Source organism: Ambystoma mexicanum, chromosome 6p (assembly GCF_040938575.1).
Source record: "Ambystoma mexicanum isolate Mex_15411 chromosome 6p, UKY_AmexF1_1, whole genome shotgun sequence".
Lineage (NCBI taxonomy): Eukaryota > Metazoa > Chordata > Amphibia > Caudata > Ambystomatidae > Ambystoma > Ambystoma mexicanum.
In genome coordinates, this window is record NC_090935.1 from 1,216,608,098 (window position 1) to 1,216,632,568 (window position 24,471).

The following is a 24,471-nucleotide window of genomic DNA, read 5'->3' on the forward strand; positions in this document are numbered from 1 at the left end:
TAAGGCTTGTGGTAGTCTTTGGTTAGAGTTTGAGAGGTGTATGCAGAGGGATGATATTGTTGGTTGGTTAGTTGGCATTGCTGTCCCTGCAATTATGGGATTCCATCTAGGTGCGGCACATGCTGACATTCACATTTCTATCTAGATGCGACGCAAGCTAGGGTTCAGAATTCTAAGTGTGGTGCATGTTAAGAATAGAATTCTATCTAGATGCGGAGCGAGCTAAAGTTAAGAATCCGGAGTGTGGCACATGCTAAAAGTCACATTTCTATCTAGATGCGACGCAAGCTAGGGTTCAGAATTCCATACGAGTGTGGCACATGCTAACAATCACAATTTTATCTAGATGCGATGCAAGCTAGGGTTCAGAATTCCATACGAGTGTGGCACATGCTAACAATCACATTTCTATCTAGATGCGACCCGAGCTAGGGTTCAGAATTCCATACGAGCGTGGCACATGCTAATATTCAAAGTCTTATCTTGTTGACAGTGAACATCTTTTACTCAGCTGCAAGAGAGGCATGTTGCCTTTTCGTTGCCGTACTTACCTGAGGAGATTCAAAAGTACAATACTTAAAAGGAATTATTTTGGTAAGATTCACTGTAAGCCGGTTAAGTGTAGTGGTAGCTTTTACCATTTTGGCTCTTAAAGGACAAAAATGATTTAGTTTTTATCCGTTCCTATACAGAGCTCCAACTCTATGTGCGTGAAAAATGTAATGGATTGTGAACTCCCCAAGAGAATAATACACTTGATCCCATGGAATATTGTGTACATATAAGGTTTGAACTTTTCCCTAGCTTTACAATACATGTGCAGACACCAGCCTACTAAACTGTCAGTTAAGGCATTTGAACTCTTTTTACGTCCACCTCTACAACTCAGACACACAATAGGTTTAGGACGTGAAACCCACCAATAGCATCATATGCTGAGAATAAGGGTATTTACTTTATAGCCATGAGGGGCCATCACTGTTAGAGAGGACACGCATGTTTATTGGTATAATAACAATTAAGGTGTTATTGTTTATTCCTGAATTGAGATATATAATCATTTTGAACATGTAATAAACCTATTTTATTAACTAATTTCTGACACTTATGTTATCTCTTTATATTTCTTTGTAGAAATCTTGTGATTAGAATCCCCTGATGAAGAGGCAATATGTGCATTAAATACATGTTTTAATTAACTACTGAATGGTTATTGAAATATTGTTTAAGCGAGACATTTTTGAATCTCGCATTATTGAATTACCGACTTCATCAAATCTGCAAGTAGCAAGGTTGGTTGCTTATTATGTACCATGTAAGTGATTTCAATCTGGCACGCACCCAAGTCAACGCCTAGCATGTAGTGCACAACTGAAATCCTTATTTATTTTTGTCTAAAAGTTCTTTATTCTGAACGATATACCACTCATCACACCCTTCTCCTGGAACCCCCCCCCCGGTCACACTGAACCAGGAATCAGGCTGGTTTGCAAAGGTAAATAAATATGTATTTAAAAATTAATCACGATACATTTTATGGGGTGATGTAACACTGAATAATATATTTGATACACAAGGAGTAAGTAAAACAATTCAGCACAGAAAATAATACTTTTGTGTGGGTTCAGATCAGATAGCACTGTGGTTAAGGTTCCCCCTGCACACCCCTCAACCCCCAATAGGTAATGTAAAGAGATAGGAGGAGAGAACAGGTTTTCAGGAATGGCAGAATTCAAACAGAATATCAATCCCACTTCCCCCTTTTAAACACAAGAGAAAACGGAATTGACTGTCAAGCTGTCAATGGTTTTTAAAGTTAGCTTTAGAATGGACTGGGCAAAAACAACAAATATGGTCAAAATTACTGAAATTGTTAGAAATTCTTATGGGAGCCGCTTTGAATAGTTGCATACAAACACAAGCAATGAGTTAATCCAAAGAAAACATTTGAAATCTTTAAATTCAATTCGGAAGCAATTAAAAGCTGTTTTACACATGCAGCAATTTCCCAAAATGAAAATTTGCGACAAACTTTTCACTGCACGATATTTGCGATAACGGGAGAATTGCATTGATTTGGAGTGCGGTTTTAGGTGTGATGGATAGGTATGGATGTTAGCTACAAGCAGAAGATTTTGTTTCTATCACAAAAAACTGAGGGAGTTACAGGCGTTTTAGTAGAGGTCGTTTTTTTCAAGATGGGCGCAAGAATGCAAAACAGGAATGCACTTTTAAAAATGACAATGGGTTGCTTACACTAGAGGATGACTATGAACAAAATGAATACCACACAGGAACACAGTCACTTGATCAGGGTGACTGCCTGCTAAGGAACTCTCCTTCTTCAGATGAGAAAAGGATCAGTGCAAAGATAGTTTTGACAATACTAGTTCTAGAGGAAAGATAGGATGGTTTGGAAAGAGGGTTCCGACAATGCAAAGAAACTCCTAACAATACAGGTTCTGATTACAAGATAGGATGGGTCTAAGATAGGGCTAAGACTACGCAAAGTACCTATACTAGTGACACAATTCTTCCTATTTATACTCACTGGATACATTTTTAAATGGGACCGTCAGTTCTGGTCAGGGATTGGATCTGGTTTAGGAAAGACGGCTTGGCACATCAGACTGGGCATTGTCACCAAGGCGCTCTGGTCACCGCACGGCACAGGACTGGATCGGATCTGCCCTTCTTGGTTCTGAGGTTATTTATTTTCAGCAGGCAAGCAGTAACAGAATTTTTCCCTTTTCACTAGGAACCCAATGTCCAATTATTTTTTAAGCAATTTTCTACAAGTGTGCGTGTTTAACATGGGAATAAGTGTATAAAGTTTCACAATTCTGGTGGAAATACATTTTGCGTAAAATCACATTTCTTGCCATTGCTGTCCAGAACATGTCACCCAGTTCTGTCACCTCTTCACTCATGCAGCCAGAAATGACATGAACAACTCTGGTATTTTTATATTTTTCACAATTTTAAATAGTAAGTTAACAGTCTTTTTAAAATATGTTCTTTGTCCATGTTAAGCAACAAATGGTTGTTTGGCTCCACCCCTTGGTCTTTCCCTGGAAGCCCAGGAGCCATCCCCCATGTTTGTTCCTTGAAGAGGCCATTTACGACTGTCTTCACACTGCGAATTTCCTGCTCTGCAGCTTGTCATTGTTCCTTTTGCCTCTGTAGACCAGGTTCTTTCCTACCCTGTAATTAACACTTCTCTGTGATTTCCTGCTGGGGGGAAAGACCTTCCTTCTGTGAGAAAAACCTGTTATTCAAGTTCTACAGCTTTCAGCCAGGTTTAAATTAATTGTTAAATTCTGTGGCCTTTTCCTTAGCACAAAACAAACATGTTATATCAAATAGCAGCTAGAATTCTGTTTCCAGATTTTAAACCATGGGATCAAAACAATTACAATATGGGTTACTATCAGTAACAGGCCTCTTATATTGCAAACATTTGATTTTCAGTTTATACATGTGAAAGTTAAATCAGGCAGGCCCCTGACAGCTGTCATTGCAGCAGCCCTCTGCTGCACAGAGATTTTTGACAAATCCACACAGGCCACTTTTGCTGCGAAAATCTCTTTATGCTCTTTCAGGACATGGTAAGTTCGTGATGCTTTCTTAAACTAAGTGATTTGTAGCACCCAGCAAGAATTTTGAATATTTGAAGGTGTTCTGTATCGGCATTCTGAGGTTTCAACAACTAAGAAAGTGATTTCAAGCAATCTTGGGAGTTTCATTTAGCAAAGCACGGCTTTTTCCTTCTGCACTCCACTTTCAATTGTGGTGGGGCCCACTGACACATTCCAGTAGTGAGAGCTCTGTTCCACCACTGACAACATGCATGGCAGATTGGGCAGCCATCTTTTTGTGCGTTGAAAAGTGCGATTTTCAGGGGTTTAGGCGCGCACAAGGGTGTTGCGGCCATATTGCTATTTCTGGCACCATGATAACAGAGTGATGCAGCATAGCAGTACAAAAGTGGGTCAATACATCCCACAACCACCTGCCACTTATTATTGACTGCTTGCCTTATTTAGGTTATAAGATAGTGTGCAGGGGACGCGACTTCCCTAACAGGGAACTTTCTCTTTTTCATAGTCCACCGGTTGGTCCCGGGACACTTCCAAAGGCTCGGAAGGCATAGATCCTTGAGAAGGGAAGCATTGGAGTTGATGCTTGTCAGCTGCAGTAGTAGTCTTCGGGCTGTTCTTCTTTGTTAGGGACTTGGCTCCAGTGACAATCGGATGAATAGCTCCAGGAGCCCTCCTTTTATCCAAGATTTGGGCTAAAGCATGACCAAGCACACTTGGGAAAAGGTGGAACTCTGGTGATGTGGTAAAAGTAACACGTTGTTCTTAAAAAAAAAAACACTGGTGCAGTAGTGTGGGATTTGGAAGTTAATAGTGTAGTTGTATAGAAGAAAGCAAAGGCTAGTAGCTAAAGAAGAAATTAAGCATTCTGTGATGTCCTAAAGTCGCTTTCGTTAACATCCTGAAGTGAAATCCATTCAACATCTGATAGTTACTTAATGTATTGAAGTTATCTTTTTAATCTGCTATTCTTAGTGGTCCATGTTCACGCCTTAGGTGGGAGATGGTGTATTCCTATGAAGAAACTATCATGGATGAGCATTCCATAGGAATACCTGTGACATAGTGTTGCAGCTGTATCAGTGGTGTAAACTCTGCTATATTTGTCAGAGGCTGTCAACCTGCTAATAAACTCGGATATGTACAAATCAGGATGTTTGTCTTCGTTAGTACAGGTTTTGAGTTTCCATGTTGACAGAAGGACTCCTCTGAATGGCAGAGGGACTGCTTTGCTGGTCCAGGCAAGGGAGAAGAGGTGATGAAACAAAACCTTTTCTCGCTGGTTTGTGCTTTGCATTAATGAATGCTACAATTTGGCATGTGAGGAATTAGGAAGTGCCTATTGGGCAAAAAGCTCATTTTGCTCAGGGTTTGACCATTTCGGCTATTCATTGTTATGAGTAGCAATGTCATTTGTAAGATTGTAACATGGGTCTTACTGTAAACATTTGCAAAGCACTACTTCTGGATTCGATGGTTGCACAGGTATGTGTTCGTTCCTTGCTCTACCCAACTTGTTTTCTGCATATTGCTTTGGTAGTGTTTCATGAAATGAGGAAGAAGCTATTACTGCGAAGAAAGTTACTTGCATTTAGTAATAGTTAATTCTTATGGATTATCCTTCCCAAAGATTCCTCATTAAATCTCCCATCCTAAATTGACGGTTTGCTAGCCACTTCTTCTGTTCTGCACCCTCTAAGTTCGCAGAAAGTTAGCAGAACACCAATAATGTGGGTTATGCACAGTGCTTTAGGTGGGTTGAGAAATCGGGGGCGGGGGCGCAGATATGTGGGTGTGAGGTCTGAAGTGTGCTGTGCAAGTAGTGGAAGGAGCTGAAAGAATATGCATTTAAATGACCACCATTAGTGTCATTGTCCCCCACAGCATGCAGTTTTATGCAGCCTTCATAGTGGAGACTGCATAAAACTGCATGCTGGGTGAGGACAATGAAACACTAATGGTGGTAATTTAAATGCATATTAAATGTATTCACCCACCACTCACAAAAGCAAGAAAATACTTTGTTTTTCTTTTTCCATGCTGGGGGTCCAAACCCGAGCCCTGCTGGTGACCAACCAGTGTCATATTCCACTGTGTTAATCAGTAGGTGGTGGATTTCTTTTTCATTTAATAAACTGCTTGCCACGACGTGGCTTTTTGTCGAGCAGTCTATTGAAGGAAACAAAAGAGGTCACCTACCAAATAGAATAGTGGATTTTACTCTGGCTTGTAACGAGCACGGCTTGGTTTCGATTCCTTGCAGTGGAGCAAGAAATACAAAAATAAAAAGTGGATGTCATTGCTGAGCGGAAGGAGCAGCGTCACGGCCCAGGCTCGATGGAAGTATTGGTGAGCCCCGGCCCACATAAAGCCCTGCCCATGCGGCCACATTTATATACCTTGATATAAATAAAATATCATTTAATTTGTCCTTTCTGGTGCCAATGACGTTGAGCGGAGTAGGTGCAGTACTGCATTGTGCCCTCTGGGGTTGTTGATAAATATTGCAAAACAAATCTGTGCCTTTGAAAATATTTCAACATGTATGCAATCTGTGGGAGGAAGGGCATAACTATGCTCAATATCAGTATTGAAGGTATGTAACTTGTTCTTTCAGTGTATTGGTTTTGATTTGTATGTGAAATGTAGTCTTTCACTCAATATTAAACTATCGCCAGTGAATGTTTGCGTTATTGCTCTTTGTTCAGTTAACACTTTAAGCTGGAAAAAGTGAGGCAACGCATTTGCCTGCTTCATATTTGCCCCCAAAATAGAGAAATCCCGTCTTATTGACATTCATTATGTGTATTTTATTTTTCATAGATGCAGAGTCCAGAGACGCTATCTGCTATGTCGAATCCAAGGGCAATGCAAGCTTTGTTACAGATTCAGCAAGGTTTGCAGACATTAGCAACAGAGGCACCAACACTTATACCAGGGTAAGACTGATTGAGTGATTGAGTGAAACAATCGCAATATAGTGTGACTCTAGTATAGATTCCTATATTGGCCGTTATCCTGCCATTTAGTGATTGGCTCTGCGATTGTTAATACAATTAAATAGAATTGTTGTTGAATGTGTGTTTCGAATCGTCTGTTTGTCTTTTCTAATGCAAAAGGATTTTCAACAGATTCCTAAAAAGTCCCAGGCCTTTGCTCTTTACATGAAATGCAAATTACCTTTAGCAAATAATTCATTTTTTATGTAGATATATGCCTGTCTTCCAGCGACTACAGCTGATAAATGTTTCACACAATCCTCCAATTTATAAAGATGTAACCGTATATTTTATGTTTGAGCTGCGTATTTAATTGTGTCCATATGTTTGCCCTTGTTTTAAGTGTTCCTAATGCAAATTGTAGCTTAGTAAGTAAATGGGTTCAGATATCTCTTCGGTTTCTCTATTGGTTGTGACCGGGTCAGGTACTGGACCCTGTCAAGGAGCGTTTGGGAACTTTCTCAACCTAGTACCGGAGGACTACCTGGGTGTGTGCCAGAGGCAGCCCTGACCCAGAGGTGGGGTGAGGGAGTTGGGAGGGCCCTAGTCTCTACCCCCCCTTATGCTCCTTGTTACTGGTGAAAGGTACCAGACTCAATCACCCAATGCCTGCCATACCCTTATTCTGTCCAGTGTTCTTTTTCTTGTCAGGACCACAGATCCCAGGAACCCCTACTGAAAAAGTAACAAAGGTCCCACTGGAAAGAACTGAAACACCCACACAACTTGTAGGAAGCCAGAGGAGAACTGCTTACTGCATGCCCAAGAGGCAGCTATCTCACTGCAGCGAAATGAAGAACACACAACAGTAGAATCACTGGAACCAGAGCCATTAGAGACTGTTAATAGCACCACACCTAAAAGAGGGCTGGGCTTTAGGGAATTCTTAAAACCCTTGTCCGTGTAACTCAGCTGCTGGAAAACAGACCGCTAGTAATTGGTCCTTAGTGTCAGGTGAGCAATCAACACAATAGAGAATGATGGGGGCAACTGAAAAAAGATGAGCCCTACAAAAAGGGAATGAGGGAAGCAGACCATGGGTTGTTTGGGTGAGACCAGGTGGAGAGTTGAGCGGGGAAGAACTGAGAGTAGAGCAGGGAGGAGCTGAGAGTAGAGTATTGTGACAAATCTGGAGATTTCGTCCCTTCTTCCCTAGAGGAAGCCACCCCGTTTGAGGCTGGAGAGGTGAGCCTGCTAAGCAAAACCTCTGCATAGGGGTTTGGGAAAGCGTGACCTCACTAGGAGTGACTCTCTTCCAGGGGACAAAGACTCCCCATTCCCCAAGTTATTATCTGCCTACATGGGAGTCCGCAATATTGACAATTCCTCTGTGTGCTTGGCTCGAGGTAATGATGAACTTTACACCGTTCAACAAACTGTGGTGAACGATTCACCCTCTCTCATTATAGGAGCTAGAATAAAGGGCCAACAGCCCTTGAGTGGAGTAGGAGAAACCACACGCAGAGGCGAGGCTCCGACATGAGCACACCAGCAAGGGACGGAGCCAAGCTGCACAGCACAGCTGTCTGTGGTGTGGATAGACGAACGTTGAAGAGCAAAGCCACCGTCCTGATACGTAGGCATACAGGGGCTGAGAAGCCAAGGCCAACCAATGCAAAGCTTTCCTGCAGGCGCGACAACACAAACGAGTGCTGAAACCAGGAACTGAGAGAGGAGTGAATCCTCCACTCCCAATGAGAGAGCAGAAGGGCGAGAGAACACCACAATGAGTGGAGTCTGAAAATTGCTCGTATCCAGTATGGAAGACTGGCTGGCTGGGAGGAGCACTACCGAAGAGACGCCCCCCTCGCTGGAGTGGACCCTGCAAAGCGTTTGGTACGTGGGTTGCCCAGGTCGAGGAGGAGCAGAGCGCTAAGTGAAGTATTGGGACAAAGAAACCCAAGGGAACTAGAGAGGTCCAATAAAGGAAGAAAAGAACAGACCGGAGGCCCCCAAAATCGGAATCTAGTGGGGGAGAGCTCAAAACCCATGTGGTGAAAAGGGATCAGGGAAATAGCTCTCCATCTAAAGACGTTTGCATAGTTTGGTTGTTCTGGAACTTTATGTTGTTGAACTTGGGTAACTTGATTAAGTTTGATAAACTGCCAGTAGCTGTGAAATACGGAGAACTCTTAAATTGAGGTATCCTGAAACTGGGAGAGATTCCTAGAACCCCTGGGAAATATTCTATTATCCAACACTAAGTGCAGGGCACTCCATCTAAATGTTTTATTTTTGTCTAAGTGGTAAGGCCTGTTTAGTGGATAGGTTTGGACGGAGGACTATTTTTCTTTTCACTATTGACGATCACCTTAGTTTATTACAATTATAATGTATTATAACACGGTTAATACCGGGGACCAGTTTCTTAAGTGCGAGCCTGAGATTCGAACCTGTGTTTTTATGCATTGTCTTGCTCTCAAGACCACCGCATTGCCCCTGTGCTATCCTCCCGGCCTTAGTTTGATAGGAAGGGAACTCCCTTTAGCAATAGTGTTAGTGAGGCGTTTTCTGAAAAGTATGTACTCCGGTCAGTCCTTCTGGCTTGCCAGAGCGAAGAGTAGAAGAGCGGGGTGGAAACGAGAATGAGAGCGAGAGTAGTGAGAGATTGCAAAACCATCAAATGGACAGGAGGAGGGATTATAGAGGGATTGCTTGAGGAGGAAGGGGAGTAGTTGAGCGTGGTGAGGGATCAGGAGAGGAACATCAGCAAAAGGCACACAAGAGCATAGAAGAATGGAGTGCCAGTAACTGAGTGGGTGAAAAGGAATCAGGCCTTATTGAAGAACATAACATACTGCGGATGCTTAGAATAGGTTTTCCCCCTAGAAAGTCCCCAGAGGGTGTGAAAAAAGGAACGCTGAAGCCTTTAGGTAATTGCCAAAATCCGTAAATAGTAGGGGTTACCAACCCATGGAACAGGGAACCCTGGGCTTGGAAGGTGGGGAGACAAGAGGGACGGTCATTAGTGTCATATCTTATTCACAGGTTATTCAATTTCAACCTCATTGAGCACTGCCTAATAACCCTTGAACCATCTTCTGGAGTCTGGATATTCTTACTTAAGGCCATCTGTGACAATGTATAAACTATTGGTGCCTGTTTGGTTAGAACCTTTTTGTTTGTTAGATTTCCTCCAGTCCCCCCTCCTTTATTTAAATGTTGGTGTGTTCAATTAGGAGACGCAGTGTCTTTATACAGGGCTCAGATGCCTTTTTAGAGAGTTTTCCTGTTTAACTTCTGTGTTTCTTCAGGCGGTTGTATGGAGCCAAACCTCCAAGAGACAGTTAGGAGAAACTGAAATATGGGAAACCCATGACAAAGGAATGAAAAAGGCAATGCATAACCCTATATTCTCCAGCATGGGGTCTGGCATGGATTCAAATGCTCATGAATATTCCTCGTCCTGCTGGGAATCCCCTGTAAAAGAAAAATCTGTTTCACTTTCACTTCAAAACTATTTCTCTTCTCAACCAATCACTGTCCTCTGGGTCATACTGCCCCCATCCAATGACAGTTCTCTCCCTGAGCCTCGCCTCTGGCAGCCATGTTAAGATTTTTACTCCGCGCTTCAGTGTTGGGAGTCCTCGAGTTGCTCTCCGAGCTATTTGAACGTTTATTCCAACTTTTTGCGTGGAAAAGTTCAATTTTTGTTTCAACCAGAGCCCTTGTGCTCTTCCTCATCGGCCGGCAAAGGGGGAATCCATTGTTGAAGTTTCGCGCCCCTCAAGGGCGCAGATTTGTCGAAGTTTCTAGAAGGCCACCTTGGGCCTACTTCGCTACCTCTGGCTATGTCTGAGGATCAGGAGGGAAGGACCCTCTTCAGGCCCTGTACCAAATGCGGGCTACGGAAAGTATTTGTGGAGGACAAACATCTACAATGGCTGTACTGCCTGTGCCCGGACCACAAAGAGGTAGAGTGCAAGATATGTCTGGGTTTCTGGAAGAAGACAATGAAAGACGGGCATAGCAGTTTGGCGGCATGGCTCAATTCGACCAAAGCCATGTGACTGCTAAGAATGATGGTGTCCTGCATTTACTTAGTTCCTCACGCGCATCTGCGCAGATGTCCCATGCAAGAGTAGCTCACCAGCCAGTGGTGTCAATGGGAAGATCTGGTGATTGTCTCGCCAGCCCTAGTTCTCTCTCTGCAGTGGTGGTTGAAAACCTCTTGAAGGGAAAGGCCTTCACCACCCCTGCAGTAGAAGCCACTCACTACGGATGCATCTCTCACGTGGTGGGGGGGCTCACCTGCTTGAGCAGACGGCACACAGCGTGTGGTCCCCAGAAGTAGCATCCAACCACAAATCTGTTGGAGCTGTCAGCCGTATTCAAAGCACTGAAAGCCTTTCAGACACAGCTACAGGGGAAGACAGTCCTGATCCTCAGACGGCACCACGGCCATGTACTACCTGAATAAACAAGGGGGCTCACACTCTCCAGGGCTATCCAAGCAGTCCCAGAACATTTGGAAACGGGCTCTCAAACACAGGATGTTCCTGTTGTCCCAACACGTTCCATGGGAACTCAATCTTCTGGCGGACGTGCTCAGCAGAGACTTCCCACTGCCCGTAGAGTATGAATGGTGACTAAACGGACATCGTCTCCATTTTTGCCCCTTTAGGGGCTCTCCTGGCACGAATACTCCGCCCCCTTTTTTTGGCATGCTCGCGGGGTGGAGCATAAATACACCAGCTCCAGCGCACGCGCACCGAACAAGCACGGAAAGCACTGTTTGCTGTTCGCGGTGCGCGCTGCGGGGAGCGCTGGTGCCGGTGAGTTTTTCTTTTGCAGACCAAAGTTTTGGATTCTCTCTGCTTGTGGGGTGGAGGGACAACTGGTTCAGTGGAGGTTGCTAAGGGTAGTAGCCTGACTGCACGGGAAGGCAGAGGACAAACAACTGTGTATGTTTTAAAACGCAGTAAATAGGCTGCATGCTTAGACTCTCAGACTGTAAGTTTCTCGGACAGGTCTGGATCTTTATACACTTCGTAGTACTAATAGCATCTAAAAGGGCAGTGACACCCTACTTGCATTGGTCTGAAATTTGAATATAATCTGGTAAACCTTGAATACAACACTCTCAACCAGATATATAAATTCTAAAAAAAACAGTTATATCTTGGTTCTGCCTATTTATTGGGATGTCAAGACGCCGAAATAGCGTCGAATATGTTTACTCTAGAGGGGCTGCAGCTGGCCCTTCTACTAGGAGCTCTACCATACAGGGACCCAGACTATATGATATCTTGTCAGCTCCTTTAATATTTACATCTGTAAAAAATACACTAAGAATGGCTATGAATATGCCATTACTGCCGTCCCCTACTGAGCCAAGTGATTCAATGCTACTGGAGTCAGAAGCAATTGTACATCTGTCTATTGACTCCACTGAAGGCCCTATGCAGGCCCTTGAAGATGAAATAATTGATCCTCTTCCGATAGATGGGGGGGGGGACAAGGGAGGAGATTGTAACAGTGCCGGAATCCTCTTTTTTGGATACCCCCCTGATTTCTTCTCAGCCGACGCAGATCTGAGAGACCTTACTCAGCACCCTTTGGAATCCTCTAATCCCTTTAACGAATTGAATTTGGGTAATACATCAGAGACTGGCACGCTCCTAAGGGATATATTGCAAGAACTTAAAGTCCACTCTACTGGATTTATGGAAAATCGTATTTTAATGGGGAGGCAAATTGATCAAGCTAATAAATTTACCGAAGCATTAGAACTTCTGCCCACAAAAATTATCACGAAACTGATGGCTACAGGCGTACTTCCCACTAGGATGGAGCCAGACAATCTCGCCACAAAAAATATGACTGCCGTGCAACCGAATTCTGAACCTCTGAAAGTCTCTGAGGTACTTTCTAAACCCAAGAATAAAAATCCTATAGAGATAGAAGAGGGGAGCGGGCAAATAAAACAAGATAATAAAAACAAAAATAAAAATTACCAGAACAACAAAAACAATTGGAAGAAGGGACAGCCATCTTTCTTCAATAAAAGAAGCAAATCGTGAAAAATTCCTGGAAAAACATATTAGTAGAAGACCCGGTTGGGACTTCTGACCAAGAGTCTGATAAAGAAGAACCCCCTTACAATGGTCAGGTGGGAAAGTATAGGCATGCGAAGAACCCCCTGACGGATGCAATGTCCCACAAGAGTCTGACTCCAACATCAGTCATGGGACTTAGTAAGGTGAATGAGGATGAAAGTATTAAAATTAAAGGCATAAAACCTCAAAAAGAGACTTATGATCTCTTCATAAAGCCGAAAAATCAAAAGTTAGATCATATTACCACCTCCTTGAATCCGCTGGCAAATGAGTTTTTGACAAATATCACTCCGCAGGTGGCTCAAACTTTAGAATCAAGCAATCCAGAAACTCTGGTGCCTTCTACCCAAGAAAACTCTGCAGAGGATTTGCCCTCGCAGAACGCCCCTGGAACTAGCTTTCTTGAGCCTCCTGCCTTGAGCGGAATCGAGATAAAAACACTTATTACGGCTGCTGTAGAAGCGGCTTTAAAGGCGAGATATCCTTATGAGTCTTTGGCTATAAATCATTCCATTGATTTGTCTAAGCCATTGACAATGGGGTCTAAAACTACTCTGGGCCCTAGGGCCCCTCAGATTCAAAAGAAGACTAAAGAAACTGGAGTAATGTATCAAAACAAAGAGAATTATTCTGTGATCCCATGTGTGCCGAAGGATCCAATTGATAACTCATCTACTGAGCATTCTTTAACCGAAATGGAGGTTAGACTGCTTATAAGCACTTCAATCGCTGATGCATTAAAGGATAAAACATTGCAGGAAGCACAGGCTCCAATTGCCTTGGCTAGTAGTAATAAATCCCCACAGCCTAAAAAGCAGCAAGTGATTAGGGAAGGGTCCCCCTCCTCGAAGGTTACGGAATCAATTACACCCATGCCAATAGAACCATTTCCTATATCATCAGAGCCGCCGCCCCATATCCCTGTCAGACCACCCCAATCACAAAGGGAGGCCGGGGAAGGAAGGGTGCCCAAACACTACACGGATACAGAATTTAAACATATACCTTGGAGAACTCCATGCTTTTTAGATTTTCCCAGTATTCTCATCTTTCCTCTCATGTGAGTGTGGCTTTCAGCCTTCTATGAATAGAAACAGAACTCTGCAGCTGCTCAATGATATCCCGAATTTAGCAAACCTGACCTCCGCAGATATCAAAAGGATAGATTTTATACAGCCTGACTGTTATGATCATGTTAGAATTATATTCTACTCTAAATTGGTATATCGGAACGTTCTCTTGGAATTAGATGAATTTAACATGAGGGGATTCGATATACTAAATTTTGGAGATGGAAATATGCAATTGGAATTTCCTAATTTCACCCAAGTTCAAAGACCTGGAGGCGGGGGTGATCTAGAGCAAAAAAAAAAAGTCAGAGATCCTCCAGGAGCACGACTCAAGCTGGAGATGGCTAGCCTCGAGCCTGAGAGACTCTATTGCCCGATTGCAAAATCTGAAACAGTAACATTAGCAGTAAGCACCCATGTTCCTATTCTCTCCTGGAATTCAAGAGGGAGTTCTCATCTGTCGTCCTGTATGGAATTATGCAATTATTTGAGAACAAAGAATATTATTTGCATACGGGAAACCTGGATGACTTCGCCCACTCAGATAGAGGTTTTGAATGCCATCACCTTCTTGCCGCCCAAGGTAGCTTAGGCCGGCCTAAGGGGGGACTCCTATTAGCAATAAAGTTAGACCTGGGCATTAATATTGTTGAAACTTTCACCATTCCCCCGGTAGGATTGGGTGCTATCCTAAAGCTTGAAAACTTTAATCATATACTAATTTGGAACATATATTGGTCATCTGGAATAAACATTTTTGAAATTACTTCAAAAATGGAAGAAATAATGGAGAAATACCTCTACATTTATCCAGGTATTCAATTTGTAATAATGGGGGACCTGAACACTAATTTATTATCGGAGACAAATTAAATCTTCCCCTCCTTGAACCCTTCACTCCACCTTACAATGGTGGACCAAGGGGAAACTCAGGATCTTTATTTGGAAAATTTGACATACAAAAAAGTAGATCGTATGGGTTGGTCTACACTATTTAAAAATTGGGGCCTAAAATCCGCTCACTTAATCCTGAACTCCGATGTCCCATATATAACCTGGACATCAGGGGCCAAGTCTTCCCCGATCGACTATATATATATATATATATATGTTTCCACTGAGGTTTTCTGCTTGATTGAAAGCTTTGGATTAACTCCCTCCCCTAAAAGTGATCATAAGATGCTGGAATTGAATCTTTGCATCAACATAAGAAATCCTGAACCCCTGAAGAGGCTTCAGGATTTGCTTATAAATAATGGGAGTAATAGGATTTGTTGGCACCCGGGAAATGTCTTAAAATGTAACAACCTTTTCTGTAAAGATCATACAGATTCCACTTATGCGGAAAAAAAGGTGAGGTTTACACCTGAACATTTTGGCCCATACGTTAAAACAGTAATTGAGAAGTCCATCAAAAAGATGGGAAACCATCCCTCCAAACAACACTTGCATTAATATGACTCTACTGTCTATTTAGCAAAAATTGAGCTACGCCGTGCTCTAAGACAAGTACATCGTCTTAACATAGATGATGATATCAAACGAAGGGGGATTAAAGGCATCAAGCAAGTCTATAAGAATTGGTCCAAATCACATAAACATAAATTATTTCAAAAAGATAACGAGGAAGTGTTGACCGCATTGAAAAATAACTCATCCAAGCATCTTATAAACAAATCCTCAAGATCTTTTCGAACTTCCAATCTGAATCCAATCAATGAGCTCACATGGAAAAATCATTTTGAGAACCTATATTGTGACTTACAGGATGTAGGCTCTTTGAGAGACAACTTTAAGACCACACCTTGGCCTGGCAACTTCTCGATTAACATGATAAGAGAGAGGATAATAAGATCTAGTTCCTCCCGTGCTGCGGGACCTAACGGGTTATCAAACATTTTGCTTAAGGGAAACCCAGACATCTGGTCCAAATCACTTTTCCTACTTTTTGAAGATATAAGCCGAACTAGACGTATTCCATTATCTTGGAATATGAGCTATATAATACCAGTCTATAAAAAGGGAGATCGATCCATGCCATCCAATTACCGTCCAATAGCTCTCCTGGATTCAGACTCCAAAAATCTATGCAAGCCTTCTTCTACAAAGAATAGAAATTTGGGCCACAACCGAAAAGATCTATTCCTTTGCACAATTTGGCTTTAGAAAGGGGATTGGAACATTGGCGGGCGGGTTGATAATCTCACTCCTGCAAGAACTGGGATGGCAAAAAGGGGCGAGTCCGATCTATCTCTTGCGTTTGACCTGGTTAATAGATCAATCATATGGAAGAAGTTGTTAGATATGTAGTTACCTCGTGAATTGTTAGCCATCTTGATTCACCTCCATGAAGGATCTACTATTCAGATTAGGTTAAATAACAAAGGCCTTCTTTCAACACCTATTAAGACCTCAAATGGCCTCCGTCAAGGGTGCATTTTTGCCCCAACATTATACAATCTCTATACTTCTGACATAGGAAAGGCATTATGCCCTGCTGCCTTCATTCAACCAATACTAGAAGGCAAGAAGATGTGCTGGTGTTCATATGTAGACGACTTCCTCTTATTCGATAGGTGCCCAATAGGACTTCAGCGCCTATTGACAGCATTTGGAAAATATATGGAAGTGAATACTTTGGTAGTGAATCCATTAAAATCGTTAATCCTGTGTTTGACAGGAAAGAGGAGACCACTTTTGAAAAACTGGTGTATGGGGTTGCATAGGTTACCTATCAGAAGCTCAATGATTTATTTGGGTTTTTTTGGTTAACGCAAATAGTAACAATCTATCTATTCTCACACAATTCTTAACCAAGGCCAAAGCATGCGCGATTCAACTGCGGGTAGTTGATTTAAAATTCGGAAACTTCTCTCTTAACCCATGTCTTAGATTCTACAAGTGCAAAGTAATCCCGGAGATTATGTATGGCAGTGAAATCCCATTCACAATGGGCAGACTTGATTTACACAGACTTGAGACGGTTACTCTAAGGATCTGCTTGCCCAAGTGTGTCCCTATACATGCAATTCGTTATGAATTAGGACTACAGTCATTTAAGAGTATAGTGGAATGGAAATGTCTATCTCTGTTTCGCCATCTACTAATACAAACGCAAAATAATTTGTATTATGAGTTGTCTGGTAAGTTGAAACAAGGGAATCCAAAATCCGTTTTTTTGACAAAACTTATGAATTTATCACTAACTTTATTAAGCAGTGTTGGAGTCCCGATATCAACGCTAGTAACAAATCCAAGAAAAGTAAAACAACTCTTACAAAATGTAGATTGGGCGGAAACTATTAGAGAACTTTCCTCATATAGGTTGTATTCACATATGATCTCATATTATAAATATCTAGGAAACATGGAACCTTACCTATACATCTTTCCTAATAGAGGTTATCGGAACATCTATATGAGATTCAGATTTAATGTTTTACTTACGGGGGAAATCATTTCCGCAAGAACTAAAGGGCTAGATGTATCAACTTTCTGCAGGTTCTGTAATTCTCATGATGTAAAAGAAACCTTAAGACATCTCTTATTGGAATGTCGTAAGTTAGTAGAAAAAAGACTACTCTATTTTTCTAACTTCGTATCAGATGTAACAAAAGTAATTCCAAATCAAGTATGGAAACATGTTATTTGATAAGAAAATATCCCTGCAGTTAGCAATTGTAAGGTTTTTGAAAACTGAATGTGGTTTATCATGAAAAATGTAAAATACTTCAGGGAAATTTTATTTTATTGCAGGGTTGCATAATGGAATTGTATTTTGTTTCATAATGAAGTTAAATGTCTTTTTTCTTTTAAAAACATTTGTATTTGTTGTTTTATCCTTTTAATTGTTCTATTCATTTTAAATAGTGTTTTGTAAAGGTTTTGTTTGAAAACCAAATACAAATAAAGATTTATATTATTATAAAAGATCTCAAAGCATCTCCAGTCGATTTTATAGTGGGTAATTTGATAACTATATTGGTCCTCTTCCCCATGGTATACACATCTTGCAAAGTGTATGGTAAACATTTCTCTTTCTCTATACATTTCCATAATGGCATGTCATCGTCCCTCCCATCAAAATAATCTGCTGATTTCTTCAGTACAAACCCCTTACAATAATTCTCCAAATTAGGGTACCCAAAGCCCCCCTCACGCACTACCCTTATTAGAATGTACTGTGGGATCCTAGTTCTCTTGCCCTCACCCCAAAGAAAATATTGAAAAATGTCAATGCGTTTAATAATATTCTTAGTGGAATAGACTTAATGATATATAGAACTTTGGGCAAAAGTAAAATATGTATTGCATTAATTTTCGCCCAAACATTAAGTACTAACCGGCCCCATTTTAATACGTCCTTCCAGAGTATCTCCATCTTAGATGCATTAAATTCCAATACATCATCTTCAAATCTCGAACTAGATGGACCCCCAAATACTCCACAGTTCCTGCATTCCACTGACAATTCCACAAGTTCAAATCAGTCCTAGGTTGAGTAACGTCCAACGGGAAAACCACTGACTTCTCCCAATTAATCTTATGACCAGACAGTCGTCCCACCGCCTCAAACATGCTCTTAAGTTTATCACCCCCCACCCCCCCTCCTTAGGATAAGACAATAGTATTGTCATGTCATCGGCATAACATAACACTTTGATTAACTTTTCCCCAACTCTGAGCCCCCGTATACCTTGTTCCTGTCTAATATAGGTTATCCAAGGCTGAAGTGCTAGGTTAAAAAGATGAGGAGACAGTGGACAACCCAGTCTGGTGGTACCCATAGGCAAAGGAAAAGAAGCAGAGAGTTCTGTATTTACCCATATTTCTGCACTAATTGAAGTGGGTAAAGCTTTAATGGTTCTCAAAAAGGCATCCCCAAATCCCATCTCCCTAAGCGTGTAGTCCAAAAAAAAACAATTGACCCGATCAAATGCCTTCTCTGCATCCATAAATATTAGTAGCATGTTCTTCACCTCATCCTTGGGAAACCCCAGTATGTCCATGATTCTCCTGATTTAATCGTAACCACGCTTCTCACGCATAAACCCAACCTGATAATGTCCAATCAGTCCACCGATATGCATGTCCAACCGGTTAGTCAATATTCGAGTAAATATTTGTCTCGACATTTAATAGTGATATTGGCCTGTAATTTTCACATTTTGTATGATCTCTGCCTGGTTTTGGGATTACTGTGACACACGCTTCTCGCATCGTTGGGCACATAATCCCTTCTGTCATAAAATAATTACTCTGACTACGTAGTAATGGATCTAATTCACGCCCATGTGCCCTGTAAAACTCCACTGGCAGCCCATTTAAGCCTGGCGATTTACCGTTAAATTGATCAATAGCTCTTAATATCTCCTCCTCTCTTATAAGCTGATCAATGCTTATTGCTTGCTCAGCAGTTAATTTAGGCAAACTAATCTTCCCAAAAAACTCTTCTAAGCTGTGATGATGGAAATTCAGTTTTGTATATAAAGACGCATATAAATTCCTGAAGCATTCACATATTTCCTCCTTTCTAACCTTTGATATTCCCTGTTCATTCACTATTCTCTGGACATAGGCTTTATCAACTAAAGCCTTCAATTTGTTGGCAAGTGTTAGGCAAGATTCTTTGCAGTACCCTTCGGGTGCACTACAACAACTCTGACCTCCTGGCAATAGGAACCCAACCTTTGGTATAATCTTGTACTACACAGGCTGGTAGTGTGTTGAGCAGCCAGGCTTATCTCAAGAGGGGTTAATGTGAGCTGTGGGGGAGTTACACAGAGATTCAGTGACAAGTATTCAAATAAACACTTACACACAAGGTTTCTTGAATAAATAATTATTAATGTATTTATCAGTTAGAATAAGCCTTCTTCAGAAGGGAGCAATATAAAAGCGACACACAAATACACTTAAAAACTACACACTCATAGTTTCTAAATCAGTAAAGACCCTTTTGGGATGGCCCACAGCCACAACCTACACCCTCAGGTGACTTCAATAATTAGGGTGCTGGGGACATTCATATCTTACTGTTGTATTTAGAATACTCTTAGAACATGGTCAAAGGAAAAAGCTATTAGAACAACCAAGAGACCACAAATATTCTTAAGTAGGCAAATACTTTTGGATCCCCTAAGCAGTGTCATTCAGTATAACAGGTTGAGCCAAAGTCAATGGGCAAAAGTCTATATGAGCTGAAGCACTTCTGGTAGGTAAGTAAGAAAAGTCTTTGCGCAATGTTTTAGAAGTCTTTTTCAGAAAAGAAGAATCAATGTAGGGCTACAAGCTGTTTAGGCTTGTGAGTAGTAGAAGATGCAAGCAACTCTACAATAAGAGGTAAGTTCTCTCAGACTTTACAGTACCTTTGGATTGAAGAAAAAGTGCAGCAGATGACTTCTGTTCCTGTGCAGCTCTGCAGACCTCACTGTTACTGGGCCTCAGTCCTGGGGACAAGAGGAAGGGCTTCTGGGGACTCCTGCACTGCAATGTGACGGTCACTGCTCTCAACCAGCAATCTTCAATCAAGTGGCACTTCAGTGTTTCAGCTCCTCACGACTACCGCAGATAGCAGCACCACGGTTTCTGGCTGTCAAGATGGGCTTTCCTTGCATCTGGGGTCCCGCAATCTGTTGAGGGGGCTCAGCCTCGGTCAGTCCTGCTTCCTGGGAGTCCGGAGGATGTTCCTGGAGCTCTTAGCCAAATTAAAAGCAACGCACACAATCTGGTGATCCTCTCCCTGGCGTTTCGGTTTCCAGCAGCAACTCTGTCGAAATGCAACCAGCTCCTAGAAAATGTCCAGGTGGCTTACTTTGGAGTTGATTGGTCCCACCAACTCAAAGGGAGAAGTCGTCCTTGTAGGGGGTTCTCTGTCGATACGAATTTGGAGTTTCAGCACAGCAGCAGGGCTTCACCGGGCAAACCAACGGTCCAGGAGTTGCAACAGGCGTCCTCTTCAAGTTCTTTGGTTCCTTCGTCCAGTGATATGATATATTTTATTTATATCGTGCTCATACACAGGTGTTTCAGAGCGCGACCAGGCGAAGGGAGGGGAACAGGGGAGAAGCAAAAACGATCTTACTAGGCCCAGTGACATTGAGAACGCACAAGTGCATGGGGAAGGGAAAGGGGGAAAGTGCATGGGGAAGGGAAAAAGGGGGAAAGTGCAGAGCATAGGAGAGAACAAAATAAATAGTAAGCAAATAAATAATTAAATAGGGTATTAGCGGTGGTAGTGCAGCCTGTAAGAGGCAAAGGTGTTAGGTATAGTCAGGGTGTATCTGATAAGTGCAGAAGAAAAGTGGGTGGGGAACTGTATGGGTACAAATACAGGCCTCAGTGCAAGGGGTGGCCTGGAGGCAGTGCAAGAGGGCGGCCGGGTGAGCAGATACCTGGGCCCGAAGGACAGAGGGTGTCCAGGTGCACAGTGAGGGAGAAGGCAGATCAGCAGGGGAAAAGCGGGGCAAAGGCAGAAGCGAAGAGGAAGGTCTTGAGGAGCTTCCGGAACCGTAGATGGTTCTCCTCAAGTTTCAAGGTAGCAGGGAGGCGGTTCCAAAGGGGGGCCACATCCGAAGACTGAGATCTACCTCGAGCATGTTTCTTTGAAAAACGACTGACCCTGAGAGAGTTAGAGTTAGAGGTAGAGGGGCGAAGGGCTCGGGAGGGGAGGTATTTACGGAGGGAGGGATAGTTGAAGGTATTTTGGACCCATGCCCCAGAAAGCCTTGTGGACAATGCAAAGGGTTTTAAATTTGTTGACTCTGCCTTCCAAGCCAAAAACCTTACATTTTATACAGTTCTCTGCCATTCATTGCAGCCCAGCTGTCAGTTACCCTGCAGGGTGGCTGTCCTTGCTGGACAGTCAAATGGCCTATCTTCACAGAGTGCATTTGGGTCTAATAGGAGACTAAGCACAGGGGGTTTCGGGCACCTCCCTCACTTCCTGCCCCCATCATGACACCCTGGAGCCAGAGGTGGGCTTCACTCATGAATCCAGCCAAAGGCAAAGTGAACAAATGGACCAAACCTGGTTTGGCGCACAGAGTAAATCTCAAGAAGGGCCTTTCCACAAAGAAATGCTGATAAAAGACCAGGGCTTTTTTGACAAAAATGGCACGCTTGGGTGCTTTACTACAGCTGCGAACGCAAATGCACACTGCAGTAGTTAAAAGAAAACCACTGCCACCAGCCATTCATCGAGGAAAGGGTAACATAAAAATGTTACATGAGAAGCTAGACAAAGGGGATACTAAGCACCCTTTTGTAAGATAGTGTGTGCTGTGTCTAGAAAGTTACAAGTCAATTTCACTTTACTGCTCTGGGAAACAGTAGTTTATCCCAGAGAAGAGAATGTATTTAAACCTTAGAGAAATCCGAAAGACTTCCCTGTGTCACTACACAGAAGGTGCTGTGTGATACAATGTAAAAGATGCCGCCTGTGGATTTTGTCAGTCTCCCTAACCAAAAGAAACAGTGTTAAAAAATCGCATTAAAATACATGAGCGAGTGGGGAAGGGTCTCGCTCTCTCCAGGTTAAAAAAAAATCAAGTCCTCAAAATCCAGAAAAATAAACTGGTGTCTCTGAGGTGGAGGGAATTAGCACATTTCTGAGAATTCTCCCTAACTGCAAGTAATCGACCCCCGTTGTCCCCCTGCCACCAATATTTTAGCTTCATTAAAAAAAGGCCTTTCTCCCTCCGAATATCCATTTCACTCTTCAGGGATTCACTCGCTCTATCCATCTTCACCTTGTCCTCACTGCTCCTAGACAGCTCAAATTTCTTCTGCAACTTTTCTAACTCACTCCCAGACGTTTCAATTCCACCATCCCCACTTTTCTTGTACCGGCTGTAAAATGTATCAATTCTCCCCTAATAGCCGCCTTAAAACAATCCCAGACCACTAGCTCAGTAGCAGAGTCTTTATTCAATACATAAAAGGTCCTAACAAATTACTTTAGAGATGTCCGCACATCCTGATCCTTTAATATAATGTTCTTAGACACCATCTTGACGCAGTTGATCGTACGTCCCCCAGTCCTAGTTTCAACACAATCAAAGAATGGTCTGAAATATTTTGTTTGATTATCCATACGCTCTTGGTCTTTTCAATGAGTCTGTCAGAAGTAAAAAAAATCATCTTTTCTGGAATAGGAATCATGAACTGGTGAAAAGAAAGAATACTCCTTATCCCCAGGGTGCAAGGATCTCCAAATATCCACTAAATCAAGACTATGCAGAAGTTCCCCAAATGCTCTGCTTGTACCCTCCGCCGTATATCGGCAATGTGCCGAGCAGTCCAGCTTGTGGTTAAGAACAATTAAATCTCCCCCAATATAATGTGCTCCCCACACATATTCTGTAATAGAGATGTTCTTTTTGTGAAAAATCTGTTCCCCGAAGCACAGGGACCATAAATGCATCCTATTGTAATTACCTTCCACTCATATTTTACATCAACCATAATCACTCTTCCTTCATTATCCATCATCACCCTCTGCAAAACAGTACTCCCACACCTCTTGATTTGGAAACATAACAGTTTAACAGTATCTTGTAATATAAGTATTGTTCATTAGGTGTTTTCGATTCTCCCAGCAAATGGGTCTCTTTTAGAAGGACAATATCTGCCTTTTCCCTCTTTAATCCTTTCTTTTTCTAGGGTTATTTAGTGCTTTAACGTTCCAAGAACAAAACGTCAACTCATTCATCTAGCATCCAGTTTCCCTTCCTTCTCTCTTTCTCCCTACTATATTCCCAATTCTACAGCCAATATTCGCACCACGAAATAATTCTTAGTCGTCCTAATAACACACAATTGTAATCACGCTCCTTTAAGCCTTTTGAGAATGGAATTGGAGCCAGCTGTAACCATGTAGTTGTCTACCTGTGACGTGAAGGAGACTCACATATTAAACAGAAAACATCCATATGACCACATAAAACAAAAACACTTACTAAAACACACACAGAACAATTCAGAGATAACTTTGTCTCAACACTTTGTTTTCATAGAGTGGTTCTGAGCCACAATATTTACATTAAAATCGCAGTTCCGAACTATACTGTCCCCTTGGACTGCGCCTCTACCTGTTAGCATTATAAAATTAGCACCTGCCCAACCCCTATTTTCGTTCTCCTCAACTCCCCTTAAATTTTGTATCCATCTCACCTAGCTTCCTTGACTAGGCAACATTTTCCTAATACATTGTCAGCCAGTTAGTAAACTCTAGATCTTCCATTAGCCTTTTATTTCCCAGTGCAAATGTGGAGCCATCTAACAACGAACATTATCAAAACTAATGAAACATTCCAACCATTGTCAATCACTATTCCTTCTCCGCAGTCCATTTTACAGAGCACTAATTCCATTCATATATCTTTTTGTAATTAATTATACATATGTTAATCCAGTTCACTCAGCGTGTCACTTCCAATAATCCCCTATAATTTGTTTATAGTCTTCCTAACCACTTAAACTTTAGAACTCTGTATTGTCTCTCACCACTCACTTGTTCTGCTGTGTATGTAGCATAAACTCTGCAATTTCTGAAGCCCACATTCTAGGTTTCACTGAAGTTATTTTTCTGAGATGGGCTCGATCTTTAAAAGCAGGCCATTCTTTTTTCTTACATAACGTGCCCTGATCAGGTCCTCCATGTACTTGCAACTCTTGCAGCATAGGCAGCACACTCGGTAGTCTCTTTGGCAAGTTCAAGGTTACCTCTCCCAAGACCAGGACT

At 42.1% G+C, this 24,471-nt stretch overlaps 1 protein-coding gene across 2 annotated transcripts in view; it reads left to right on the forward strand.

Moving 5' to 3' along the window:
- Window positions 1-24,471, forward strand: part of UBQLN1 (ubiquilin 1) — a 1,098,378-nt gene that overhangs the window by 948,550 nt on the left and 125,357 nt on the right. For both annotated transcript variants that reach the window (XM_069625875.1, XM_069625876.1), the window contains one exon: window positions 6,423-6,538. In XM_069625875.1, the coding sequence (XP_069481976.1) occupies window positions 6,423-6,538 (116 nt within the window). The remainder of the gene's footprint in view (window positions 1-6,422; window positions 6,539-24,471) is intronic.